General features: G+C 39.6%; 1 protein-coding gene across 1 annotated transcript in view; it reads right to left on the bottom strand.

Annotated features, from left to right (window-relative positions):
• Nucleotides 1-1,697: 1,697 nt before the first annotated feature.
• Nucleotides 1,698-18,046, bottom strand: part of LRGUK (leucine rich repeats and guanylate kinase domain containing) — a 53,974-nt gene continuing 37,625 nt past the window's right edge. Inside the window, exons 16-21 of the mRNA XM_050911291.1 lie at nt 17,098-17,255; nt 14,232-14,320; nt 7,772-7,906; nt 5,581-5,610; nt 2,264-2,433; nt 1,698-1,849 (exon numbers count right to left, since the gene is read on the bottom strand). Of these exons, the coding sequence (XP_050767248.1) occupies nt 1,698-1,849; nt 2,264-2,433; nt 5,581-5,610; nt 7,772-7,906; nt 14,232-14,320; nt 17,098-17,255 (734 nt within the window). The remainder of the gene's footprint in view (nt 1,850-2,263; nt 2,434-5,580; nt 5,611-7,771; nt 7,907-14,231; nt 14,321-17,097; nt 17,256-18,046) is intronic.

Raw genomic sequence — 18,046 nt, 5'->3', positions numbered from 1 at the left:
CTTGGCTTGGAGAACTGGGCAGGAATGAAGCAAAAGGCAAGAGACACTGATGTGACTGGGGTGTCACCCAACACCCACTGCCCTTATTTTCCAGGCATATATATATATATATATGCACTGCAATGCAGAGCAGAGGCTCAAACATGGGTTTCTGCATTAGTGTCCAAGAGAAAACTGATTTATCTGCACTGACTGTACTACCTTCCCAGTTTAAGCGAGGAGGTGTGATCACCCCTGGCCCTGCTGCGTGTGAACCATGAGGTTCCTTGTACGTATTCACTAACCACGACACTGGCAAAACTACTATCACCTGTACGACAGCCAAAAAACCTGATACACTCATCAGCGTCCATGTCAATCAACCATGCATCCAGCTGTAACAGCCAGGCCAACTTCGGCAAAGGTATTTATAGAGGCAAAGCGGCCGTGAAGAGCCCTGTGGGATTTGCTGAAGAAACTGTGGAGGTTAGGTAGTTATTCAGCGGCACTCAGGTACCCACCTCGGTGAACCGCCTCGGCAAAAAACCCACTAAGGTTGAAACTGCAGCTTCGGTTGCCTGAACTCCTTCTGAACCCAGGCCACGGAGCAGCCTTGCTTTTTGTTCTGCCAAAATCAACGATAAAAAACTGGTGCCTCGGAAGAGCTGTTGTTCTTCAGCTTGAGGATACAGCCAGCTGTAATATGGAAAGGAAACTATTTAATAAAAAGCTGAGTTGTTTTACAGGCTTCACTGGAATTTAAGGTCAGGCTATCTGAATCTATCCATTACTTAGATGAGCTGTGTTGCTTCGTTCAGTTCATCCTATTTAATCAACAAAACCCCTCGGCCACATTGTGAAGATGCATGGTGAGGTAAACCAGAGCTCTTCATGGACATGACTCCACACTGTGGCAACAAGTCATGTCTTCTTCTGTGCACGCAAAGACCTCTGAGGACCCACACTGTAATATGAATATCAAACGCCCCTCCTCGGGGGAAGCTGCTTGGGCAAAGGGGCCCCACTATCTGTTCTGTAAGTAGATGGTAATGAAAATTAATCAGGACAAACATTCACTCAAGAGTTTTATTTACTTGTCAGAGCTCTGCTCCACATACAGAAAAACAAATCTTCACATACTACTTATAGCTTCAGCTAGTTCTCAATAATTGTGCTAATTTTTTCTGTTGACTCCTTCCTAGGTTGTTTAAATACACTTGCAAATCAAAGAATTATGTCTCATCCCTTCAAAAAAACACATTTTATTAAAAAAAAAGACATGGAACTAGTTTTCACTCCCAACTTAACTCTGAACACTTCACGAAATCCCTCTTCAAAATAATTCACTAGTCCTACAATATAGACAATATTATCAGAGGCCCTGATGCTTCCACACCTCAATTAGATCTGTAATATAGGAGGGGGAGGAAAGAGAGAAATTAATGGAAGATATGGTCATGTGGCTGGTAGGAAAATATCTATGCCATTTCCCAGCTGAGAGTGCCTAGGGAAATAATTTCTAGCTTTGGGAAACACAGAAATTACTTTTTAATAAAGTTATAAATAAATAACTTTTTTGGGAGAGTTAATCAGAAATGGATTTAGAAATAATATTTGATAGACTTTGCTTTGTTGGAGAGAAATATATCAAAATCAGTGCTCCTGTTAGACAGAAAGATTCCGTGTAATCATGACAAAGACTTGGCTAGTAGTGGCCATCAAGGGTTGGTCCTCTTCTGCCCAGATGGGATTGGAGGTAGGACAGGTCTGGAGTGGGAGCCTGGCCAGTTGATGAGCTGAGGCACATGAGAAGAACCAGTCTTGGACTTGCTGTATTTTCTCTGAAGATTGTCACTAGGGAGTTCAGTCTCTGCAGAAATTATAAATAAGTGAAGAAGCACTAAAGGGGCGTTTATTTCAATGAAAAGTCAAAATTTACCACAAAGCATATCTCCAGCTGAAAACCCAGTGTTTTGGGGGGTGGGGGAAGAGTAGTATCTTCAGGTAGTCTAGTGACTGCTCTACCTCATACATATGGAAGAGTAACTTTATGCCTAAGCAGTCACTATTTTTAATTTCTCCAAAAGTTCATTGAGAGAAAGCTGCTGTATTGAGTATGTTGCATTCACACTGTGATGATTCTGCCACATCGTAACATTGCCGCTTATAAGAGTGTCATTACCAGAAGCATGAAGAAGCTGCCCTGTCACCCAAATAAAGCTCCTATCGTTACAGTAAGCTACACAGCCTGAGCAAAACTGTTACTTTGGAATATGGTTCAAACCTTTCAATCTATCCACTCCGTGTTCAGCTCCTCTTGGATCTTGATGCTCAGCTTTGGCTTCTTCAGTGAGACGAGCGTGGGGAACAGGGGTCCGAACCGGCAGATCTTCAGCAGCACGTGCACCAGCTGAGATTAGAAATCGTCCGCTAGCAGGACCAGATACTCTGGAGCTGAGAGGGGGAAATGATTCATGCTTTAAAATAGCAATAAAAAAAGCATATGCACCAGGTCTGACAATATTACTGATGTTGTAGTCACACAACTCAGTCAAAAGTCAGAAATAAATCCCAGTACTTATCAGTTACACAAAGCTTTTTCACACATTACAATTCTCTCAAAACTTCTAGTGCTAACAAACACAGCTACTACCTTTCTCAATTTTCATTTATTGATTTAATTAATCGATCACACAGACAGGTGCCATAAAGAGGTTCATGCCACACAGTGCATCAGCTTCAGATCTGAGATCAGAACTCAGAGCTCCTTGTTTCCAAATGTGTGGTTCAGCACTGCAGAGAATGTTCTCTCTTGGTGAGTAAAAGAAAAAAGGAATTGCCTTGGAAAGAAGTGTTTCTGTGGTACCCCAGTGACAACACAGACCATGAGCAGCCATTTACTAGTAAGTAGTACCCAAGGCACCTCTGACCTGTTACGTCTCTTGCAGAAAATCTAGTCAAAGCCAAAGCCTGAGTGGTCTGAGACCCTGACAATGATAACGACCATGTTGTAGCTTGTTCTGATAAAGGCGTCCCATTTCTATTTATATACTATCAATTTATTTCAAAAAAGTAAGGAAGGCCTTGATTGATATGGAGAGATCAATAACTGCCTATTTAATGCAAAAATGTATTTCTGGAGCAATGCTTAAGACATTTCGTAATGTCTCTCTTCATACAGAAAGGACAGTTCTGGTCCAGGTGAGAGAAACCAATTCATAGATTGATGAATCTGGGAGGAAGTTCAAAGATTATCCGCCCTGACCTTATCCATGGCGCAGGCCAAAAGAATTTCATCCTGTCATTCTTGCAAGGAGCATTTTAGCTTGTGAGAATACCGTGATTACAGTGTTCTGGGGAAAAGAAAGTAAGTATTTCAGTGGTATTTTAATAAATCCATACAATAAGAAGAAGGGATCACGAATAATGAGATAAAACAGTGTAGCACTCCCATAAGAAACAGGTAATTATCTTGTCACTAGATGTACTGTGGAAGTCCATGAGATTTTGCCATTGCCTTCAAGGTAAAGGAATATTATATCCTGTAATGTACGGAGTGCTTGTGTCTTCCTCTGAGGTCCACTGCATCCAAGGATGCTCATCAAACACTGAATGCTCTAGCCAAGTGCTTAACCCTGCTCGTAATCTCATTTTGCCTGCCTGTAATATGCATCAGACATAACTGTGGTGGGGATAAGAAATTACTAGGAGTAGTAATTCCAGGCTTAGTATAAACAGCAGGTTGGACTCTTCAACAACATCTATTCCAATTTCTAAAAGGCTGACTACTTCTGCTTTTGCTTCAGAGAACATATTCACACATTCACCTACAAATAAAGGCTAAAAATAGATATCATACAGTTAGAATTAACCCCCTGTGGATCTCTAGCGACAACTACATGAACGCACTACGTTAAAATCCAGCATTCTAAGGTGTTCAACAAAAATCTTCATTGCCTTTCTCCCCAGCTGTCCCTTTCTTAAAGGGCAGAAGACAAGGTAAACTATGGGAAATGATTTACATACCACTTGGCAGGGTGTAAAGGGAAGGAAGGTACCCAGGCTTTTCTAGTACAAGTGTCATAGGAAACATTTAATTAAATTAAGGTTTCTTGTAAAACTACTCAATGAGAATAACATTAAAAATAAATGGGAAAACTAGAGCTTGTGAGGTCTCTGCCATCTAGATGTCCAAGGTATTTGGGAGGGGTGGGGCAGAGGAGCTGAGAACGTACCTCTCTTTTGTGCTTTTGCCAGGTGACCTGTAAATGAGTTTGGATAACCTATCTTTAGTCCTTCCCTGACAGCCTCAGCACAGGAAAGAGAACTATTATAGGTGAAGCAGGCACGTATCCTGACTTTAAAGTTTTCCCTCTAGTAAAATTTCCCAGTCAGCTAAATGGAAAACAAAGTAAAAATAGGAAGCTTAAAACCCCCTAGTATAACCCCATGGAGTAATGAGATAAATGGATTCTGTGTGCATTAAATACAAAATATGTTAGTAATGAGTTGAGGAGTAAAGCACTGGACTGCTATAGATTCTGTTTAGATTATGGTTGCACTGGACTGCCAAACCATAACATATATTATTGCACATGATGTCACAGTATTTCAATCGATGGATATTTTAAATTTGATTGTGTTTGGCAGGAGTGGGGACGTGCAATTAAATATTTGAGACAGTTCCTTGTTAAATGCACTGGTCAATGGTAGGTGAGGTTCTTACTCCACCCTCAAACTTGCAGATAATGAAGGTATAGTAACAGATTAAGAAGTTAAGTTTCTACTCTCCAGCTCACGATATTTTGCTCCTCCTCTCTTCTCCTCTCCTTGTTATGCTGTAACCAGATCGTTTCAATATCCTTACAAACACCTCTATTGGTAAAAGTAAGTAACGAAATACAGCAGACAGGGACCTAAAGAGTTTATCATTGCCTGTGGCAAGTAGCAGTCCTTTAAAGTACAGTTGTAAGATATATTGCCCTAAAGGACTGCTACTCACCAAAGGCAATGATAAATTGTTTAAGCCTATGAGTGAAAACAAATGGAACATCAGGCAAAAAAAATCCACACTTTTTCATGTGTGGGAGAGTTCAGCCTCCAGCAGAGGACTTCAAAAATCCCTGGAAACTGGCATGGTGTTTTCTTTTGTGAAATCGGGAAAGACTAGGTCATCATAGGCTACTTCCAAGGAGAAGACCATAGCTATGGTCTTAGCAATGAAAAGAAGGCATGGATGTAATTAGAAACTGTCCTGCTGAAAACTGCGGATCAGTGGGCAGACGACCAAACAAAACTTTTCATTTTCACTCTTGAGTAAATGCAATCAGGATCATCTATTTCACTGGTAGAGCAGAAGTAACAGAACAACTGCAGGACTTGAATTCAACAAGTGTTAGTGACCTGAAGAATAATGATGCCGTTTCCACCACAGCTCAAGCTTAAATAAAAACTGCCAGAATTGAGCAATAATGCAAAAAAATTGGGACCTGGACACAGCGTTGACCAGTGAGATACCAGACTAATCCACAGTCCCTGATCTTGGAAAACACTATTTCCTTCATTGGCTGTGCCTGGAGGTCAATACATTCATGCTCTTACCTCTTGATGGCTTTTTTGAGTTTACTCTTTCTTCCATTCCAAATGTTGAAAGCATAAAATTGGAGAGAAGGAAAAAGAAAATATTAAACCACCTCAATATTCAAACAAAATCACTACAGGCTGTACTACAATACTTCAGAAATGTGGGATTTTTCTCACCAATATTTCAAATGCGTCTACACAACAGCATTTCCATCAATCACGCCTATAAGCAAATTTCTTCCAAACTTTCCATATTTCCCTTGCAAAAGGATTTGACAACATGACTCTATACAATTTTGCTGCAGGCCATGATGCATGCACAGAAAATGAATCAGATTAGCAGTTTGCTTTTTCTTTCCTCACAGTTGTTTTTCCACTGTGTTATTAACAGTGCTAAATGAAAACACTGCTAAAGTCAAAACACCAAAATGTGGTGGAGTGGAAAGACATATTTATTCCCATATGCGAAGGGTAAGACCTTTACAACTCATCATAGCTTCACACTCATTTGAGTTATAGGTCTTGCCTCTCACTGGTAAGGACAGATGATGCATAATCCCTCTGCAACCTATTACGCACTCAGTTTCTCTCACAGACTTACTCCGTTCCCCTTCAGCACACTCCACCGTGGCACAAATACTCAGGACAAATGAATCTGCAGAGGCCTACGGTTTCAACCTTTTTACAGCTTGCTAATTAACTACTTGTAATTACAGTGGCAGGTAGTACATCACATAGAGGGAACTGGCAGTCTCTCTAGGATATAAAAGGAACACTGAGATTTTTTCCAACAGCAAGTTTAGCTAAGGATTCTGCTTAACAGATGAGGAATAAAGTAAATGGGTTGAAATCTTATAAAGATGCTCAGCGTTTCTCATCGGTCTGACTTAACGTGAAAAGCTGCCTAATGTGTGTTTAGGAGGTTATTTAACAGTGATTTTTAAAAGATGTGAAAACATAGGTGAAAAATACATGGTATGGTATGTTTAAATACAGCAGGAAAGGTACCTTGGTTTGTATGGAATGAGAACAAGATATCAGACATGAGATTGAACCCACGATCAAATTCAGGTTTACCAACAGCCATATGGCATAGACATCAGCTCACTGGAAGTTTGCAGCTTTGTGGTAGGTTCTGAAGAGTGAGCAGAGCACGCTCTGCTCTACAAGCACACACCTATTTCCTAGTGTGGATGGGGGATCTGGCGTGTTATGCTTCACTAGGTCATGCTGTGTGGCATCCGGCTGCTTCTGTGTATCCAATCTGGGCATGAGATTACAACAGATGGCCAGAAGAGGGGAAAAAAAAAGCTTATCCAGGATACTGCATAGAAAGGCCGCAATGCCACTTGCCACAGCAGCAGACAGGCTTGTCGGCAGCCAGAGCTCAGATGTACTTATGAAACAGGACCATTAGAGTAAGTCGCAGCCATCTTGTAAGAGGCAATGTCGACCCGCAGAGCAATTCAGGAAAATATAGCCCGCTTCGTAGCTGAAGGCCTAAAAGACACTGAATATGTAGCCTCCTCAAATCTTCTTCTATCCTCACCTCTCCACAAGCTTTAAATGAGATAGGAGCTGTCTCCCTCCCATACCTCAGAGCCTGTTTAGCTGTGGTACAAATAAATGAGGATGTTCATCACTCACGAGCAGAGATGCTGGACAAGATATGAAGCCTAGCAGCAATGGCTGAGATAGTAAGAGAAGGTAAAGGTACTACAGAGCTCAGTATCCTGATGGGGTCTGCTGTTATCATGGATGAGATATGAATTTGAAGATCATGATATCACCCAGAGGCTCCCAAATGGTACTGAACAGTAACTATGGTAATCCTCTAAAGAGAGAATGAGAAATAATTCTGATAGCAATATCTGGTAAATTTGTTTTAAAAACATATTTATCACTCAAGTTCTGTTTTTCTACACCTGGACCAAGTTTCTTTCAGCATCTTTTTCCCTTCAAACATCCTCTTGATAGAAAGCTCTTGAAATTCCCTGTCTGTGTATGTGAATTATGGTGTCTAAATGAAACCATTCCCATGAATGACAAGACTTTGTTTTATGCTGCAGCGACACGTGTTTAATAAGGCTGTTGATGTAACAGATGAGACAACTGCATTAGCTTGGGAAATGGTTTTAAATCTTGCACATTGCAGCATTAACCTTCATTCCACCCAGCGATGATCCGCTGTCTCAGAAACTGAACTCACCGGCTCTCTGGGTTAGTCAGGGGGAAGCTCTGGTCTTGGGTGACATTCCTTCCATCTGAGAGCAGAGGAGCATGTATTGTTGGGTCCAGTAATTGTTGACGGGAGCTGCTTGGTGCAGGAGTGACTGCCAGGTCCCTAAAATGATACAAAAAGAAAATAAAGTGCTTGTTACATGCTGCGATAGCATAATTAGTGCTTAGTGAGTTCACAAGACCTGTTTAGATGGAGGGGAGCGTTATCTCCAGTGGGAGAGAAGCAGCAATAAGCAGTTGGGGGTAGTAATCCAGGCTCTGTTTATAGCCAATAGAGAGGAACAGTCACAGCTACAGTATGAATAAACTCAAGCTTAAGTAGATATCTAAAGCAGCTTGGATGAATGGCTCTCCACTGAGACAGAGCAATGTAGGGCAACTTGTTCAGACAGAGACATTTTTGTTAAAGACACCCAAAATTGGGTGAGATTAATCCCACCCCTTGTGACTAACTCACAGGCTAAGAAGTTTCATCTTCACTGCCATGCATAACACCTAAAAAAAAGTATTCCTGGTAGCTGCAGTATTGACACCACTTTATTTATAGACTTGAACCACAGAGCTAAAACCAAAGAGATGTGGCACCGAAGACTGCCAAACATGAGAGGTCCTTAATGAAATGCTGAACTTAAAATTATAACTCTTGGAAGATTCCATACAACTACCCCCTGTACCAGAGCCATGCCACCAACACACCTCAACTGAACTCTGAAGGAATCTGTTTATTTTTAAGGGCAATGAACTATGTAACTTTTGTGCGTGCCATTTTCTAGTTTCCCTAGGAAGCTTGTCAAGAACATTTTTAACTGCAGTAGCAACTGCTGAATACTTGCTCCATGGGAGAAGCTAGGTTTTTAAGGAGGGTTAATATCTTTTCTGAAGACTTATTGCTACAGTTTGGAAAAAAAACCCAAACTGTTAAGTTCTTCATCAAGCCCTCAATCACACCCATAGGCCATTGAGGCAACAAGTATACCACTGCCACTTTCCCACAGGAAACAGAGAGGCTGGAATCTCGAACTGTCTTTTCATGCCTCATCATCTTGCCAAAGCAGGACTGTTCCCCTCTGTGGGTCTTCTGGTGCTTCAGTGATGAGGCTTTCCCCACTCCTCCTCAGAAATCAGTCCCTAGTCCAATACACTGTGCATTTCAAGCAAGGTTTTTCTATTCTTCATCTTTAAATTTCCCTTTCTTTAGTTTCTTCTTGTTATTAATATCTATAAATAAAGCTTCCCTGGTGTAAGGCCTCAAGCTGTTATTGTTTCACTCTTAAGCAACCACTGGCTGGTAATGGTGTTTGTTCGTTATTGGCTTAGATCAAAATCTGAATCAATTACATAGGAGAAAGGGCCTGATTCCATTAATGGCCCCCAGAGCTCTCAGAAATCATTTCTTGTAAATCCATATCATGGAAATAAAAAAAAAAAAAAGAAAATCTCTCAGCGAAGAACTCTGTTCAATTTATAGCACAGAAATACACAGCCTGGCAATGGAGGTTATAAGAGTCGAAGCAGAAATCTGAAGACAGGATTCAAGGCCACCCCTCCAAGGACTGGGTCACCACAGGAAAATGAACTCTACTTCCAGGAGCAAAGATTTGGATTCAGAACCCGCAACCCACTCTCACAAGCTACATCTCAGTTGATAAATAAACTTAACACGCCCGACAGCTAAGAAAAATATGCATATTTAAAGGTGTTATAGGGATGTTTTTTCACCTTCTGTCTCTGCACTAAACGTCTTCTTTACATTGCCTCTCAAGTTTTGTACTGTCATTATAGGTGTTTAGGCTCATCCTGGTGTAATTACACACATCCTGATGTAATTCAAATTGCACCAGGATGCCTCAGCTCAAGGGAAAAAAAAAAAAAAAGGAAAACAGGCTGGAGAAGTTAAACAGCACCCTGTGAAAAGGCATATCCATGTAGTTCAGAACAATGTCCTAGTTTTGTCATTAAGAGGGGCATAGAAATAAAACTGAAAAGCAAAATCACATTGAAGTCAGAGGTTGACTAGACAAGAGGGTCTGCAAGGCACGCATGCAACCACATGCATGCAAATCTTATGCTCACAGCAAGCAAATCCAACCTGAAGAGAGTGTCTCAACCACAGGTAGACCGTGGAACTTCTCTCTTCCCAGTTCTGGCAAGGAGCTCCAGTGAAACTGTAAAGTGTACAAATCTCTTCCAACTCAGAAAAGCAAGACTGCGTGTTATAAATTCTCCTCTCGGTGATGCCTGCTCTTGCTTACTCCAGTTCTTTCAGCAACATTTAGACGAAATCAAGAAGTTAATCATTAGCTAAAGGCCTGATCTGAATGAGACTTCAACCCAACCCCTTATTTATTACCCTCAAACACACAGACAACTAGTGAAATTATTCAGAGCAAACCACCGAACGTTGCCCATACATTATATTAGGCAATGAGACATCAAAATGACTTTAATTACATCTGCACACAGCCACAGGCAAAAAATAAAGAGGCCAGGTTTTCAGTAATTTGGATTTAAGAATCTAAATTTATGTAGATAAGCCTGTGGGGTTGCAATAAATAAAATAGGTTAGATTCTTGTGTGACACCACTTTTAAAACTTTCTAACACATACTCAGGAAAATTGAGCAATATATTTCAGTTTGGATTAAAATGTGTAACGATGAGATTAAGCATTAAAGAATCTTTTAATATTTACAGATACACAAGAAAGTCAAAACATCTAGTACCTTAGGAACTTTTTAACGTATATTATTTTTGGCATCAGTTTCATATATTTCATGGAATTTAGATTCACTCCTAACTGAAGTAGGGTTCTCATTCTCCGCAGCAGCGCTGCTCAAAAGCAAGCTGAGCTGCCTCTGCCCTCTACCATTGCTGGTCCACAGCCACCTATTTGCACTCCCAGCCCTCTCTTAGCACGATGCCAGCACAAGTGGTTCTTCAGAGAGTGAGGGAAATTGATCTGGCTGAAAAAACCACCTTTTGTTTGGCAAAACCTGATCTGTACCTTTATCCAATTCATCACTAAGCTGTATGACATTGGAGCCGGTGGCAGCAAAGAGTGGGCAGTGGAAGAAAAGGAAGGGGCAGGCGTGTATGAGCTAGCACTGCCACTGAAGAAATAATACTAAAATTACTGAATTCTTCCTCGTTGCATGACAAAAAATGTCTGGACACAAAAAAGTCTACTTTGCACTGATAGCCCTTTTCAACCACAGAAGTCAGGATACAAATCCTCAAATAAAACACTGCTTTAATGGAGCTACTCTCATAGTTTATACAATTAAAATCTAGTCCAACAGCTAAAAAAAATCTTCAATTCAAGCAAGACATTGTAGAAACTTCTAGCTAATCATACTGGTATTTCTATGTGCTAAAAATATACATAATCAATTACCTGCCTATTTCACAAATTTGTTCTTTTTAAATTATAATCACCTACTTTTTAAAGTACTTGACTTATTTGGCTTCAGGTTACCTGCAATACCCTCAGAACAAAGTTTCATTCTATACTAACTCCATCCAGCATGGCAAGCATGGACCTTCCTCTTGTAGTTCCCAATACAATTTGAAATTAATCCGCTTTAATGAACTTCCTTCTCTCTATCTATCTGCCCCACTTTGCTCCAAGATGTCATCTCCCCAGGGGCAGAACAGACAGAATAAAATGCATGCTTGCTTCTCCCAGTCACAAGTCCATACCTTCAGTCAATTCAAACTCCACTGGAAGTTCAGGGTAAAAATGAGGCTTTATATTGGAGTAACTGAAGCAGGGGTGCATATTCTTTTCTCTTCGCTCCTCTAGAGGAGCAGTATTCCCCAGTGAGGAGTGATATGGCAGCAAGCTTACTACATCAAGATTCATCAGCTGAAACCCTGTATAAGGCCGGATGTGTTACCAGTGAAAGAAATCATATTTTTACATGAACAGCAGACTGATTAGCTGGACAAAGTACATTTATGCACTGCTGCTGACAATGAAAATAAAGAAAAGGTGTATCATGTTCTAAATAAAAATTCATCAGAACAAAGCTGATAAGATTAAAGCAAGAATAGACAAGAGTTTTTTAAAACTGGATTTTAAACAGCCATGACCTATCCTAATAATGTAGCCAAGTAAAAAGAGAAATAAAAGCCTCCAAATAAAATACAGCTTGAAAGAAAATAACTTAAAACATGGATATTCCATAGGAGAGAGAAATCTGGGAAGCACTAAAGCCAAGATGGATGTAGACATAACAATGAGATGAGATGTCAAACCTGGATATCTAATGCAATAATGGTTGCACGAAAAGATCACTGTAATTTTTGAGCAGCATAGGCAGAGACAATGAATCATGGTGCCTTAGATGCAACTATAGTGTCTTCTTTGCCAGCACTTGTTGTAGGGACACTTGAAATACTCTGGACTGATCAATTTTGGGAGTTAATTAACAAATCAGAGAGATTTTATAGTAACCCTACTGAATTTACTAAGCATAGACTTACAGAGAAAGATGAAAAGACATTAAAATATATATAGTTTAAGTAAGGTAAGGTATAAAACAAGATAACAGTCGAACTACCCCAAAATTATTTGGATGCTGCTGCTAATATTACTACGAATAATGACATAATGAATTACCTTGTGTCATCTCAGTCGCACAATCTGTGTACAAATTCCTTGCTTAGCCCTTGATAAAAGCTAAAGAAAGCCACATCACCTTACATTTCCTATAGGCTAAGAGTGTGCACAGAGACGGTTACCACAGCTAAGATGACATGCAATAACCTTTTAAGCTACTCATGACCCAGGTCCATAGTTATATATTGAAAGAAAGATCCATCAAACCCTAGGTGAGCTTTTCCAAGGTGAAAGCCCCTCTTTTATGGGTGTTTCAAACTTGATTCGATTCTGTATAAAAAACCATGCTCAATGGAACAACCATACACTTGCTGCTGGAGTGGACTACATGACCTACCGGGTTCTCCGCTATCTAATAGCTACATTCCAGGATTCAGATTCTCTCTCAGAATTTCAACCATTTTATAGCATTCATATTTATGGCACCTCTTGACTTATCCTCTTGCATGGAATGGGGTGTTGTCTACTCTTGCCTCCAATTCTGCTGAGCGCATCTATCCCTTGAGGCCTGGTAATTGCAAATGCTGATTGGGGGTGACAGGATTTTCTCTCACCTGCCTGACAGCTCTGCCAAAGCAGTCTGATACTTAACTCCAAAATCAGCTTCCAGCGAATGAATATGGTGGAATAAAGGGAGCAAAGAGCAACAAACTAAGGCAGACTCAGATGAACAGTTAACACTGCAACACTAAATCAAACCCAAAACATCTAGCAAAAGAAAACATTGATTTCCATTTTTCTTCTCATTTCAACATAATTTAAAATGAATGAATCAGCTACTTAAAAAAACTTTTATCTAAGTAATGAGTTGGAAAACGCATCATAATTATGCACCTCTGCCCGTAAGCTTCTGCCACTGGTTTTCTAGGGACAGTTTAATTCAGTAGGGTATTTTTTTCCTTCTTTCTTTTATTGTTTTAAATAGTCAATCTCCAGACTTTGTCATTGGAATGATTTTCATCAATGCATCTGGTATGTACAATTGGTGACTGCATTTGTACAGGTCTGAAATGAGCTGAAAGGTGTGAACTTTTCTATTCCTTCTGATGATTGCTGATTTAGAGGCCTATGTGATACTTTAAATGTCAACACTGTGAGCCTTTTCATGGCAGGTAGGAAAAGCAAGCAAAGAAGAATTCAGATTAGGAAGATTTACACCAGGGGAAGGCAGGAGTGCCACAAAAGATCAATCAAAGAAGGTACATTGAGATTCATAGACTTTTAACACCATTTTTGCAGGGCTGTGACTACGAGGAAGAAGAAGGAAGAGAGATAGTCAAGATAGGATCCATTTTCTAAAAAAAAAAAAATTTAAAAAATAAAAAAATAAAATTAGGAAGTGGAATCAGCTTTCAAAAATTCTACTTTAAACAGAAATATCCACAGAAGATGTACTGCAGCAAACAACCTTGCACTGAGCACGGCTGTGACTTTCCAACACTAATTACTAGTAGCGCTAAAAAACATATCGGAGACTTTGAGCTGCCAGAAAAATGATCCTTTTCTGCTCTCTCAGAGAAGACACATATAATAATTGCATAGTTTTCGACAAGTTACTTGTGGATGGCTCTGCCTCATACATTTTCGGTATACATTTCAGGACTGCTGCACTCCCAAGTCAAAAGACAGGCGGTGTGTGATATATTTGTAGGGCTAGATTTAAAAGTGATAGAAAGGAGAGTTGTCTACGAGATTTGCAATCCCTGACAGTTTCTAATCATTCATCCTTAAGAGCAGTGGAGAAGAAATCTTAAACAGGCATTTTTCACTTTGTTGCAGAGGACTTGGCTGAAACCACTCTACATTACCTTTGAAACAGCTGGACATATGCACTAGGTGCCTTCCCTGACAGAGCCTGACGTGCTGCAGAAAAACGTCTTTGGAGAGAAGCTTCTTCCTGGTAAAGAAATACAACCAGCTTTATACAACAACTTAAAAGTATATATGGTAACTTAATTGGCTGTGATATTCCTCTCTTTTGCTGAGACTCTCGAGTGTATGCATTTATATATTCTGGGAAAATAGCAGAGCTATATTATAACTAACAAGGTGCTAAATATGATTCACCGATCTACGCAAACCAAATTTTGGTCTGAAATCTTGCTGGCTTTGAAAAATGAAGATCTTCAGCTCCAGTGAAGCTCCATTTCTTCATAGCAGTCAAAATGTGCCAGGATGTAGCAGGAAGGAGTATCTGCAGAGAATCACTTTTGATGCATCCCAACCTCCCAGTATGTTAGAGCAGGGGTAATTCTAGCTATGCTGTTGTCTTAAGCTTCTTTTCACCAGCAAGGGACTGAGTACAGAAGAATTTGCCTCTGCTACGTCTTAAATACACTGCCTCCTTGCTCCAGCAATGCAGAAAACCCTCCTTACCAACTCTATATCAACCAATATTCCCCCCCTCAAAGAAGGAATTACCTTTTGCAAATTTCAGTTAGTTAAAATGACTTTGCACAATGAACACATTATGATCTCAGCAGACTGGAAAATGTGGTCCTGAGTTTTAAGGGCATGTTAATTAACACATGCTGTAGGACAATGTAATTTCTCAGGTCAGACAAACGCAGCACTACAGTGTGCTTAAAAAAAATAAAATGTAAATCACAGAGCAAAGTTATTAAATCCTGCTTTGTTATCAACTGATAGCCATTGATAGTTATCAATTTAATAGCTGAATCACATGTCTGTAACAGAGGTGTTTTGTCATGGTATGAGCAATGAAAGAGAATATAGTTAATCTGCTGAATGCTGACATTATGACTATTGTGAATTCTTTCACTTCACTATTTACGCTACGTAAGGCTCTACTTAGATGCTCACTGAGCTTGTGTTTTCTTTTGCTTTCTTTTGGTAAAGATATAATTCTGACCTTTTTTTCTGTGTGGATTACAGGTATAGATACCTTTCTGTTCATACCTTGTATAGTTAATTACAGCCATACAAAATTAGTGCAGGATTGCCATGCTCACGAGGGATAAGGCTGCAAGGAATCAGATCTACTGTCTTTCTCTGAGCAGCAGATCCTGCTTCTTATTTTGCTCGTGGATAATTCACATTAATTTCTTCATATTTTTTATTTTCCAGTTCTACATGATGGGAGCGGAATGTGGTTACTGCAGTAACAGCACATTATTTGGGTGCCAAAAGCACAAAAATCATTTGCAGTCCCAAATGTAACAGTTTAGACAAAATTTTACTTTACGGCCACAGATATATTTATATTCTTGTCATTAAATATGGTCTAAGAGGCACCTGTGTTTCACCTTGAACGTTTTACTATGTTGACACTTCAGCTGATGCTGTAAAGCTTTCCCTGCATGTAAAAATATATTGGAAACTTAGTGCAGTAAATAATGAAAAGGTATTACCAGCACTGAACAAGGAGACTAATAAGAAAGAGAGCCTTGCGGCCACTAAGTAAGTTAAACCCAAGGTAAATGATAGCCTCCTTCATCATAAACCACTTCTCCCTGACTTGACAAAATGTAAACTTTCAAAATAAAAATAAAAAAGATGAAATAAAAAGTGAGGAAAATAAACTGCTGGGCTAGGAGCGATGGCAGAGTGCCACCAAGGTAAGAAATATTCTGGCTTCTCTCTCGTATTAAACTAACAAACCTTTGGATGAAAGAAACATGAGAATGAACAACACTTGTGACATTTTTTGAATCCTGCATGGCTTGAAAAGAGGTATTTCATTTCAGAAAACTGAAAGATGCGAGGTTCCCTATTTATGTCAGCCATTTTACAATCATACCTTTCTCCACACCTAAGAGAGCCTTTTTTAAAGCCTGGGAAACGGGGGCAGGGGGGTATGTTACTTTGCTCCATCTACAGCACTAATTCTAAACATCAGAGGTAGTTATAAATACAGAGATAGTGGCAAAATTGTACAGCAAGTCATGCCTGCCAAGCCATCATTCATCATAATGACATCATAACCCTGGAATGGAACAAAGTTTAAAGCTTTCATTTTTCTTTTTCTCTTTCTCCTGTCGTTGTCGTATAAAAAGAGCATTAGACACATCTGCTTCATAGCCCCAACTCCCCCACTGCCTGCAAGGAGAATGAATGCCTTTAGGGAAAGGACTATTAAGGAGAAGTAAAAAAAGAAAGAGAGATGAAGCTGAAGTTGGAAGAGGTTATTTGAAATCCAAGCACATTGTTGAATCTGTTGATTGAAAAAGTAAAAGCAGGTGAAAAATGTGCTTAAATTTGATCTCTGGCAGTTATCACTAGCATACACTCTGAAAGGCTCAGCTGAACGAGTTTTTCCACTGCCACAGGATGGCATTCATAAGTAATCTTCATTGTCCTATTAACTGCATCTAACTATTTCCACTGAATAGGATAGTTTCATATCTTGTAGAACTGAGAGATGATATTCAGCTCCCTTACACCAGTACACAATTGGATGAAATCAATTAGGATCAACAGATTTATTCTGGTGTAAAATTGAGCAGAAACTACAGCTTGTGCTCTCAGCTGAGTTCACCTGCCTCATTCTCTTCAATCTGCTTTTAACTCTGGGGAACTGGTAAATATTGTTGAAATGAAAGACAGCCAGAGAACAAGAGTCAATTTTCTCTGGAGAAAGAAAGGTCTGACTAACATGTATTTTTTGCATACAACTTATCATTTCTGTCTAAGGTTAGACTAAATGCTCCTTACCACAGAGCCCAGTTGTGCAGCAAGTTTGTCCGAGATGCCTCCTGGATAGTTTTTGGCAGAAGAGTCCAAGAACTCATTGACAAATGAAGACCGAGTAGTTCCAGTAATTACTCCGCCGGGTGACAATCTTTGCTCTTGTAAGAGCCGTATTCTTGAACCTAGCGTGGAAAAGACACTCCTCAACTAAAATATTCTGAACGCCACTTTGCTTACAGCAAGCAGAAAGAAACTAGTCATTTGCAACTATCGTCAGCTGGCTTTTGGCACAATTCTGGATTCGCAAAAGATAACTGTGAAAGTTATAAAGGATATAAACTACGCAGTTCCCAAAAAGCTTTTAAACCTTCCAAGTACTTCACAGATATAACAAATTTATCCCCCCTGAATAGTTAGGCAAATGAAAGTTACAAAAAATCTAAAAAACCCACCCCTACATTAATGGACTAGGAAGAGGTGCTTAACTGTGTGTAAATGAGCTCATTTTGTTATGGATGCTCTGATATGCACCACTGTTATGACCTCTAAGCTAATTACAGTCTACCTACTTAGAAGTTTTAACCTTCTCAGAGCTCTTAGAATGTGATGGGGAGTTGGAGCGGGGCACCTTTTCTTCTGTTATTTATCTGAATTTCTGTGAACAGAAATCCAAAGACTTGCACCACTGCTAGAATCAAACATGAACATGAGCCAGAAGACACAACTAACTCACTTTAAAAAAAAAAAAAATTCAAATTTGAAAAAAATCTGTAAACTGGGATTGATCCTGTCTATAAAATGGTATCTAAATATTAAATTAAGTCACAGAAAAGTTCTTATAAATATTGGTACATGGTAGTCTGCAGAAATCCAATCAGAAGAAAGGTTTAATTGTATTGTGTGTCACATCAAACCACAAGAGCTCACAACCTAAGAAGTCACGTACAAAGGTGGTGGATGAAAGGCAAAGAGA

The sequence above is a fragment of the Gymnogyps californianus genome, chromosome 1 (genome assembly GCF_018139145.2).
Source record: "Gymnogyps californianus isolate 813 chromosome 1, ASM1813914v2, whole genome shotgun sequence".
NCBI lineage: Eukaryota > Metazoa > Chordata > Aves > Accipitriformes > Cathartidae > Gymnogyps > Gymnogyps californianus.
Note: the sequence above shows the minus strand (reverse complement) of the source record. Positions and strands in the feature narration are given on the sequence as shown.